The 11,756-nt window shown below is 30.2% G+C and overlaps 1 protein-coding gene across 1 annotated transcript; it reads right to left on the bottom strand.

Moving 5' to 3' along the window:
- Positions 1-2,246: 2,246 nt before the first annotated feature.
- LOC145108893 (protein SHORT INTERNODES-like) lies at positions 2,247-4,489 on the bottom strand. Its single transcript, XM_079045978.1, has 2 exons — positions 3,342-4,489; positions 2,247-2,818 (listed from the first exon to the last, which is right to left on the bottom strand). The coding sequence occupies exons 1-2, from the start codon at positions 4,000-4,002 to the stop codon at positions 2,454-2,456; spliced, it is 1,026 nt and encodes a 341-aa protein (XP_078902104.1). The 5' UTR covers positions 4,003-4,489; the 3' UTR covers positions 2,247-2,453.
- Positions 4,490-11,756: the final 7,267 nt, after the last annotated feature.

Raw genomic sequence — 11,756 nt, 5'->3', positions numbered from 1 at the left:
ATGTTCGGCTTCTGTTCGGCTATACCAAGGATTTTTTTCCCTCTTAAATCTAGCTAAGCTTACAAATATAGTGAAACATCCTAGCCACACACCTTTAACTCTTGATAAGATTTTATACACCAATACAACCTTTGTAAATCTAATGAAACCAAATTTCTTTCATTCCTGTTTTCCTTCTTGGGTATGTAATATTCCACTACTTCACCATATTTTCCGAAAAACCATGCAGTTTTTCCTCGGGGGAGAAGTTTGTGAAGAAGAGTGAATACATTATTAACTTAACCCGATTTTAAAATCTTTGCGTTCGTCTACGAAGTATTATTATCCATTTTCCAGATGCTCATTAGTGTCGTCACGACCCCCATTGTTCAAAAAGACCGATTGGTTGGGATGCTATCGCGATGGCATTTACTCTTTTTAATAAACACCACTAGAAGTCAATAACTAGTCACTGGAAACTTTTTTTCTAGTGACTTGTCACAGGGTAACCCATTTCTTTTTTATCCCGCGGTGATTAGGTCCACATCGATTTACCCACACGTAATATGAAGATGACAAAAAATAAGACATGGAGCAGTTAAGGAAATTTATAAGGAAAATGTTGCATATTTTGATAATAAATTAAAGTATGATTGTATAATCCGTGTCTAAAATCATCTTTTTAAATAGAATACTTGAAAAAATAAAACATTAATGCATGATTATACACTTAACCTGACAAAAATTTGGTTGAATTATCCAACTGCCAATGACGCTTACATTAAAATGGATATGGCACAGGAGGAGATATATGTTAAAGATGAAATTTCATGTCCAAAGTACAGTGCACAACTGTAGATGATTTTGTTGTGATGAAAGACCGGTCCACAACATATCTTGTCAATCAATCATGCTAAAATTTATTTAGCTCCTTAATATGCAATGCTTTCATTTTGGTGAAAATAAACATAGATATATATAATTGTCATGAAACCTCATGTTTCACAATTGTTATGGGCATGTCAACCTCGTTGACAAATTAATTTAGCTAGCGATGGAGACAAAGCGCATGTTGATCAGTGATAGTCGCTTTCCCTGACCTAAAGCCTATGAAGAAGTAAATATAAATAAGACCAACAGTAATATAAAACTTAAAGTAACTGTGCGAGTTGATATTACAAGGATTAACGCATAAACATTAAAAAAATCTCAAATTTGAAGTAACAACTACACATGAACAGTAGACTAGATAAATTCGTTTCTGAAAATATCAGTTTTACATGATGTAAATGTAGGTTATAGAATTCATAACCTAAATTTAGCCACAACTAATCCCTTTTGAGATATTGACCTAAAGATATAGGGTTCAATATATGGAGTATAAAGATCGAAGGCTCATTATTTTCTTTAGGTTTCATTTCCTTCTTCAAATCTTTTGTGGATGGATGGTTAAAATAAATAAATAAATAAATAAATTACCAAACCTAGAAAACCAAAGCAGTATAAAATAGTAGATCCCTACATGATCAATACTATAAAAAGCAAATACATGTGATTCATAAGCTAAGTTGGTGATTTGAATGGTGTTTCTTGATATGGGAACAGCAGTAACTATATCAAGCTGTATGAAGTTTAATAAGTGTGTAATAACGATATAAATTATTTTTATAAATTAATGACGACTCTTTTATGTTATCAAGTAATTAAAGTTAATAATTCATCTAAAACTTATGAATGGATTAACAACCTACTATATTCTCCAGTGTACTTTTGTATTTAGGACCCGAACCACCATTGTTAAAACCAAGAGAATTGAAGTCAAACTCTGAAACCCTATAAGGTGATATTCCGTTTGCAAAATGTATATTTAATCCTTGTAACAAGGCTAGTTCACAATGTATTTAAGAAAAATCTTGGTTAATACCTGTTTGGTAAAAGTACACATATACTAAGTAAGTTCTACAACTGTAATGGGACAAAACGGTAGAGAGAGAGATAGAGAGATAGAGAGAGAAATTTAGAATTTTGGGGTTACACTTTTCTTGCATGGCTGGAGGGCTCAAAGTGACAATGAGAGAGGTATCCAGCTTTAAGGCGTAAATGAAGGAAGAAAAAGAAGAGATTTTTAGAATTAAAAAACAAATAAATTATTATTTTATTAGACAAGAAACAAAGAAAACACCAAGAGGGAAAAAAGAACAATATGGACAGAATTCCTAGGTATTGTCTCCTACTCAACCCATTACCCTATGCAAATCAAAGAAAAATTTAGAACATGAGTGTATAATATTGGACCTTAAATTCAACTTTGCATCGAAATGTGTACCATAACTAAAATGCAAAAAAAGCAAACTCACACCCTTCAAAATTTCAAGGTAATTGTAGGAGTGTAACATAAGAACAACAATAATTAACAAGTCGCGAATGACTTCGTGTGTCGAAATTATTACGTAATAATTTGATGGTTTAATTAATTAATCTCTTGAAATTTGATGGAAGAATTGCGTACTGCTCATGTAATCGTTGCCACCAAGAGATGGGTATAGCGAGTGCCCGATATAATTTGCAGCCGCCGTTGAATTACCAGGGGAGGTGGTGGTGGTGGTTGTGAGATTTAGTTGTGGGATTCCGCCGGCACTGCCACCGGAAGAGGTGTCTCCGCCCATGTACTGCGCTTCAGGGCCTTGATCATAAAGAATTCCTTTAAACAAATGTCCTCCTATGTTCACTGCAGCTTGATATGCAAATTGGTCATCGGTTTCATCAATCGAACTCACTCTTACACATCTGAAATTCGCTTGTGTTGTCACTTCTGAGGGGAAATTACCTACCTCTAACCCTAGTTTCATAACACACAGATAATCATTAATAAATATTTCATTTTTCAAGAACATTTTGAATTAGGGTGTAGTGATTATATATATGCACGTTTAAGTATTTTTTTATTAAAAAAAAGGAAATTGGTGCTACTAAAAGTCTAAAATATATTAAAATTCTTAATCATCACCATCAACTTTCCTTCACGAGGATATATAGCTAGAAGTTGTCCAATTAACGAAGAACTCAATCATTCATATAATATTGATGTTCACTTATTAGATAAACAATATAATATTGTAATTAATTGTGTAGACAACAATGAATAATTAAGAAAGTAAAGCGCAAGAATTTTAGTGATTCAGAGACTCTACTCATGAAATTATAAAATTTTATTAAAAGATCTGAGTTAAAGAATTTGTTTTCTTGAAAAGAACTATGAGAATCTATTGCACCAAAGAAGAACAATTATAGAAAACAAATCTAAAGGATCCAGATTTTTGTATAAAAATGGTAGTAGCTTTAGATATATATAATTTATGTACCTGATGAGGAATTGTAAGCAATAGCACCAGTAATCGGATTAAGCATATTAGGGTTATCATGATCTTGGGTTGATCTTGTTCTTTTGGTGTTTTGATGAACACGACGGCGGCTCTGATCTTGTTGTGTGCCGGAGCTATATTGTTGCCTTTCCCGGCGTTTGGCGGCCGGAACCCATGTGCTTTTCACGTGTGTTTGGCAATGGAACCCTCTGCTCTTGCAACAAGTTCTACATCTCATATGAGGACAATCTTTCTTGGCCTGGTTTCCACAATCCTGGCAGCTCACACCACCACCACCACTACTTCCGCCGCCGATGACACCATGCCCCATCATAACAAAAGCCGCAGATCCCCAGGTGGATTCGTCTGAGAAATTTATGAGCCTGCCATCACCACCACCACCGCCACCCATAGAAGCAGCTCCAGCTAACAAATTATGAGAAACATCAGCTTGGGTGGGTTGCTGCCATAGTTCGAAATCTTTGGTAGTGGTGGTGGTGGAAGGGCGGTCATGGGTGCTTCTTGTGGAACCGTATAAGAACCAGCTGCTGGATTCAGTAGGATTAGAATTAGGAGTTGGATTTGAAGGGAGATTTGTGGAAGAGATAGGGTCTTGTTGGCTATGGAAAGTTGCAGATCCTAATGAGAAGAAGCCGGCCATAGCTTCTGCAGCAGCTTTAAGCTTATGTGATGACAAGTACTCCTACAACACACCAATTGTGACTCACAATAATCCATAGCAAAAGAAAATCCAACCTAAACTTTATTTATGTCCTCCCTCCTAACCCTATTTCTAGATAGCTTAATTATTAAAGATAAATACAGAAAAAACAGATAATTGTGTTAATATAAATGCTTTGTGACTTTTCACTCCTGGGTTTGATTGAAATCCGATATACTTCAATTCGAAAATCTGGTTTGAAGAAGAGAAAGAAGAAGCTGTCGTTCAATTGTGTGGTTGTACGTGAACATTAAAGAAGCCAAAATTTTCAGGTCTGCCACGCCGCCATAGCCATTAAAGCAACCCTTTCTTTCTCTGCTGCTGTTACTGCTGTTTCTTCTTTCCTTTAATTCTTTCATTGATAGGCGCTGTTTGTTTTGGGGGCTTTCATCTCTCTCTCTCTCTCTCTCTCTCTCTCTCTCTCTCTCTCTCTCTCTCTCTCTCTCTCTCTCTCTCTCTCTCTCTCTCTCTCTCTCTCTCTCTCTCTCTCTCTCTCTCTCTCTCTCTCTCTCTCTCTCTCTCTCTCTCGATATAAAAAAGTCTTTTAAACATTAATCATAATCATTAAGAAATTTACAAGTTTTAGAAATTATGGTATAGAACCAAAAAAGTTTTTGGGTGGTTATGTATGATATATTTATTTCATATTTATTTAATTTGGATTTAATATTCTCTAAGAAATTTACAAGTTTTAATAAGTATGACTCAGAGACAAGACCAGTGATTGGTTGGATTAGCGTAAAACGCGCAGATAAGGACGTAAGTCGCGGTGCCGGACCACAATCATCGTCGGGACAATTTGCCTCTGTTCATCGTTATTAAAACAAGTAAGTATTCTTAAAGAATTTTAAAGCAAAATTATTTAAATATGAGTAAATTTTCACGCATACTATCTAAAAAATATATTCCTGGTAAAAATGTCGATAATGAACAAGATTATGATAATCAAATAAATTGTATTGAAGAAACCGTTAATGACATAGAACAAAGTTTGAATGATTGGACAATACCTAAAACTAATGTTAATACAATATATAGGAACTTTTGACTATTTTCAAGGTTATTCTATTAAAATGACAGAACAAACTTTGTCTATTGGTCAAAACCAACAAAATTTACATTTATTATCATCACGATCTATTCTAGAACATATAATAAAATATAAATTTTTACATGTTGGTTTAGTCCAAATTGCTATCAAGCCTTTATTCAGACTTGGAATAGATGCCCCTGTTCTCCTTCTTTTAAGAGACAAGAGACATAAAGATTTTCAAAATTATATTTTAGCTATGGCTGAAACAAATATTGCTAACGGACCTATTTATTTCAATTGTTATCCAAATTTTTCTGTAGGGTTATTTGATAAAAATATTTTAGATACTTTAGTGTTAACTGTAGAAACAAAAAATTTAGAATTTAAAGATGATACAAAGCCTTTAGCAATAATTTATCGTGTTTGTTACAAAACCATGACAACTACACTTGAACCTCAAACACGTTTATCGAGTCCTAAAAATGAAACAATTATTTTTGAAGCAAATACTAACCATACCAAAGTTCACACACCAAAAAGGTTAAAATGGTCTGATATAACTCAATCATGTAACTGAAATTTACAAAATGTTATCGATCCAAAACCACTAGACTCTTCAAAACAAATCTCAAATATTATAGAATATAATGATGGTTCAGTTGATATAAATTTTTCTTCCTTAAAAATTTCATCATCCAGATTATCGACTTCTTTTATCCCAGAAACAAGTTCTTCAAAATCTTCGTTATCAAAGTCAAGATCTTTAAAACTAAAAACTATTGACTATACTAATTCTATTCCCAAACCATTATATCAAGATGACCAAAATAGTGAAAATAGTTTTCCTAGTCCTACTAAATAGATTTTATTGATGAACTCCAAAATTTTAAACAACAAATATGAGTTCTAAAGTACAAATTAATTGTTCAAAAAATAATAAGCTTTGGGCTAATATGTTAAAAAGACATTGGGAGATAAATTCTAATATATGCAAAATAATATGTTAAAAAGACATTGGGAGATAAATTCTAATATATGCAAAACCATTCAACATTTAGAAGAAACTAGAATTCATGAAGATTATAATTTATACAAAATACTTCCATATACTAATGAATATAATAAACAGATAGAAAAAATTTCTAGGCTAACAATAGGAATAAAAAAATACGAAAAATCACGAAGTCATAATTTAGAATCAATAAAACATATTTCTTCAATCCTAACAAAAACAACCTGTTAAAATGAATTTCTCAAATATAGAATATCAAGTTGACTTTGATTACTTAAAAAATATTGAGTATTTCAAAGATTACAATAATAAAAAAAGAGCTTGGCACGAAGAAAATTTTTCATACTACTTAAGATTTCTCCATTTAGGCCTTTGGGAAGATTATGTTTTATCAAATAAAATTCATTGTCCTTTTTTTCAATGGTTTGAGTTAATTTATGCCCCTAAACATAAAATAAATTACTCATTTAAAAATAATTCTATCACTCCCATTTTAGAGAAAAAATATAAAGTATTATTTCTAATAAAGAAATTATTGCTAATTTTCCACCAAAAGGAGAAATTATTATTAACGATATGTTTATTGCGACTCCTTTAGTTCAAGCCCCAAATCAATTAACTACAGAAAAGGGTCTTCAAAAAATCATTTACCAAAATAATTATGCAAACGAAACCTTATCTAGTATTACCGAGCATTTAGTTAAAATTGAAGAAAAAATTTTCAAAGACAAGAATGATAATAAGCAAGATATGGCAAGCATTAGCAATATAAGTTTTGTTCCTTGTCAAATGGATGGTAATTTTAATCTAGGAAATACGGATTTAATTAACGAATTAGAAAAAAGACTTTCAAAACTCCATATCTCAAACACTAACAATATTAATACCCTTACAAATGATGAAGCTGAAAATAGTGATATTAATAGTGAAACAAATTTTGAAACCCTTGCTCGACAATTTGATAATTCAAATGATGATATTAGTCAACTCACTAATGATTTTTCAAATCTTAATAAAATTCATCAATCAAAGCGAAAATCTTTCGGAAAGAATCCAAAGCCAACCATAAGAAATTATTGGAATAGGCCCTCTCTTCCAGATGTTCAACTAGAAGAACGAACTTTTCAATTTGATCGTTCTCAATATGATGGTAATTCTGTTTATGAATGGAATGTTGATGGCCATTCTGAACATCAAATTATGAATATTGTACAAGAAATGACTATGGCTGCTAATGCTTATAAAGCTCATAATAATACTCAACTTCAAATTGTTAATATTATTACTTCCGGTTTTACTGGTAGTCTCAAAGGATGGTGGGATTTCTATATTTCACAAGAAGAAAAAGGTTATATTTTATCTGCTAAGAAAACTATTATAAAACAAGAAAATAATCAACAAATACAAACGTTTGAAGATGATATGGTTAACACTTTAATTTTTGCTATTATCAAAAACTTTGTAGGAGATCCTGCTACTTTTCAAGAAAAAACTTCAGAAATTTTAATGAATTTACATTGCAGAAAACTTACTGATTTTAGATGGTATAAAGATAATTATCTTGTTAAAGTTTTTTCAAGACCTGATTGTAAAGAGTCTTATTGGAAAGAACGTTTTATTGCTGGCCTTCCTAAACTCTTTGCTGAAAGAGTTAGACAAAAATTAAGAGAAAGTTTTAATAATACCATCCCTTATCAAAATTTAACTTATGGAGATCTAATAAACTACATTAATAAAGAGGGATTAGCAGTTTGTGCTGATCTTAGGTTTAAAGAAAAGCTCAAAAAAGATAGAATTAACAGTAAAAATGAATTGGGAAATTTTTGCCAACAATATGGTTATCAGCCCTTGAATGGTCCGTCTACTTCAAAATCTAAAGTATATAAGAAAAGACCTTCAAAATATTTCAGAAAAAAGAATTATAATCTTCCAGAAAATTATAAAAAAGGCCAAGATTATGCGTCAAAATCCGAAAAACCTTATAAACCAAATTATAAAAAATCTAAGAGAAAATCAAAAGACATTATTATTTGTCATAAATGTGGGCGTAATGGTCATACAGCTAATAATTGTTATGCTAAGACAAAAATAAATGAGTTAAATGTTTCTGATGATTTAAAAGAACAAATAAGAAAAATTATTTTAAATACTGATTCAGATTCCGATCAAAGTATTTCTGATTTTCAAACAAATGATTTAAATATTCTCGAAAATACTACTTCAAGTTCAGAAGATTCTGATGTTTGCGAATGTATTGGTAAATCTCATTGTAAAAATTTAATCGATGTAATTACTAGTAGTTCTATTAACGTTCTTTCACAAGATGATAAAGATATTTTAAACTCTCTTGATTCTATAAAAGATAAAAATATCCAAGAATTATTAATAAAGCAGATGCTTAATAAAACTAATAACATAACTCCTGATAATAATGAAAATTTTAATTTAAAAAATATATATGAAAGATTTACTGAAGCAAAGCCATTCTCTATGCAAGAACTTCAAGAAGAATTAAAAATAGTAAAACAAGAGATAAAAGAAATAAAAAATAAAATTTTAATTTTAGAAAAAGAAAAACCTTCTATTTTTAAAAACAAAAATATAGAAATTAATAAAGAAGAAGAAAATAAAATTGAAAATGTAACTATTGGAAAAATTATAAATAATCAAGTTTCCCAAAAATGGAACACTCAAATTACTTTAGTCAAGGATAATTTTAAAATCAACCTAACTGCTTTAATTGATAGTGGTGCTGATATGAATTGTATTCAAGAAGGAATTTTTCCTACACAATTCTATGAAAAAACTGTATCTAGACTTACTGGTGCCGGAGGTACAAAATTAATTGTAAATTATAAAGTTTCCGATGTTCATATTTGTAATAACCAAGATTACTGTTATAAAACTCACCTAATTTTAGTAAAAGATCTATCTTCTCCTTTAATTCTAGGAACACCTTTTATTACAAAACTATATCCTTTTATGGTTCATGATGATGGTATAAGAACCAATGTTTTTGGAAAAGAAATTATATTTAAATTTTGTGAACCTCCTCTATATTCAACAATTAATGTCCTTAATTATAAAACACAACAAGCTAAATATCTTATTAACGAAATAAATAATGTTCGAATAATTAATCAATTAAATGACAATAATATTCAAAATAAAATAATAGGTTTAAAATTAAAATTTGAAAAAAATGTCTGTTCTAATATTCCTAATGCCTTTTGGAATAGAAAACAACATATTGTAAAATTACCGAATATAAAAAATTTTGATGAAAAGGATATTCCTTCAAAATCTAGAGCCATTCACATGAATAGTGAACTAGAAAGTCATTGTAAAAATGAAATTCAAGATTTAATAAATAAAAAACTTATAAGACCTTCTAAATCACCATGGTCTTGTTCAACATTTTATGTTATGAATGCCGCAGAATTAGAAAGAGGATCACCAAGACTAGTTATCAATTATAAACCTTTAAACAAAGTTTTAGAATGGATTCGTTATCCTATTCCTAATAAACGAGACTTGCTAAAAAAACTTTATGATTCAAATATATTTTCAAAGTTTGATATGAAATCAGGATTTTGGCAAATACAACTTCATGAGGAAGATAAATACAAAACTGGTTTTAATGTTCCCTTCGGGCATTTTGAATGGAATGTAATGCCTTTTGGATTAAAAAATGCCCCTTCTGAATTCCAAAATATTATGAATGATATCATAATTCCTATAAGTAGTTTTGCTATTGCTTATATTGACGATGACCTAATTTTTTCAAAATCAATTGATCAACATTTCAAACATTTAAATCAATTTTATGAATTAATTTATCAAAATGGTTTAGCTGTCTCTGTAGCAAAAATGCATTTATTTAAAGATGAAATTCGTTTTTTAGGGCATGATATTGTCAAAAACACTATTAGACCTATTACAAGAAGTTTGCAGTTTTCTACTAAATTTCCTGATGAAATTAAGGATAAAAAGCAACTTCAAAGATTTTTAGGATGCTTAAATTATATCCATGATTTTTTCAAAGATTTAGGGATTATATGTAAACCACTTTATAACAGATTAAAAGATAATCCTGAACCATGGACTCAAAAACATACAAATATAATTAAATATATAAAACAAAAGGTTCCTACTTTACCATGTTTAAATTTACCTCATCCCAATGCCAATATCATATTTGAAACCGATGCTAGTGATATTGGATTTGGAGGAATTCTAAAACAAAAATTTGTTAATTCAAAGAAGAACAATTGGTTCGATATTACTCTGGTGCATGGAATTATACACAAAAAAATTATTCAACTGTCAAAAAAGAAATTTTAAGCATTGTTTTATGTATTAAAAAATTTGAAGATGATTTATTTATGAAAAGTTTTTTTATTAAGAATAGATTGTCAATCTGCAAAAACTATTTTAGAAAAGGATCTGAAAAATATTATTTCCAAACAAATTTTTGCTCGATGGCAAGCCCTTTTAGGTAACTTTGATTTCGAAATAGAACTCATAAAATGAGTTCATCGTCCTCTTCCAAACATGATGACAAGAATCTGGTTCGGTCAATTTTGTTCATCGTTCTAATTCAAAAGAAGGAAGCATTGATTTTAGCAAAGCTCACATCATCAAAATCATTTCTCCAGAAAGTTGGGTTCCAAACCTTCATTCTGAAAAACCTCTTATAAGTTATCCTGCTTATCCCAGATTTTCTTACTATGATTATCAAGATGCCTGGACTAAGGCGTTCTTTATTCGAAATTATTCACACTCATGGTTTATCTTCTTTGATTTAAACTTCAATTGTGAATACCCAAGATGGTTTATCAATTGGTATAAATATATGGGAATTCTTCCAAATTGTTTACCAAAAGAAATTTACGATGGATATCTCAAATTTAAGGAATTGTTTATTCAACAAATTCCAGAATTTGAATATATGCTACAATTCACTATGATATTCAGAGTTCCATGGATAATGTCTTGGACTTTTCATTATCAAGAAGCAAATGATACCTCTCCTCCCTGGCTTAATCGACAATTTCGCTCAAAATGGTGGGATAAAATGAAGATTTCTCAAGCCAGTGAACAAGCAGTAATTAAATATTATCAAGAAATATATATTCAAAAACCGGAGGTTGAAGCCACTTTTATCAAAAGTCTTCCTCAAAGTGATGTGGATTTAATTTCAAGAATTAAAGATGTTGCTACCTCTTCTCCTAAAGAACTTCAAAACTTACTTCAAGAAATTCGCCAAACTCCATCAGTTTCTGACGATTCTCCAAAATCTATAAAGAATGGTTTATTTCAAGACGCTCAAGACCCTTTTGATGATCCTTATGAAGAATAAGAAATTCTTAAATTTGGTGTAATACCTTCAATGTAGGGTATTTCGTTTCTTCTATTTATCAAATCCATTATTTTCAAATACGAGTGTGTATATACTGTGTAATTATACACTATATGTATTTATAGTGTATAAAACAAATATTATCAAATTTATTATCAAAATTATTTAGTCTTATCAGCAATAATAATATGAAGACAAAAAACTTTACAAGATGCTCCATAATGGATAATATGAAGACAAAAAACTTTAGAAGATGCTCTATGATGATATGCTTTATCAAAAGTTGA

This window comes from Lactuca virosa, chromosome 4 (genome assembly GCF_052849685.1).
Source record: "Lactuca virosa cultivar CGN04683 chromosome 4, Lactuca_virosa_CGN04683_v6, whole genome shotgun sequence".
NCBI classification, from domain to species: Eukaryota; Viridiplantae; Streptophyta; class Magnoliopsida; order Asterales; family Asteraceae; genus Lactuca; species Lactuca virosa.
Note: the sequence above shows the minus strand (reverse complement) of the source record. Positions and strands in the feature narration are given on the sequence as shown.

Coding starts and splice junctions, on each gene's coding strand:
- LOC145108893 (XM_079045978.1), bottom strand. CDS start 4,002: ATGGCCGGCTTCTTCTCATTAGGATCTGCAACTTTCCATAGCCAACAA. Junction 2,819..3,341: donor TGCTTACAATTCCTCATCAG/GTACATAAATTA, acceptor TTATGAAACTAG/GGTTAGAGGTAGGTAATTTC.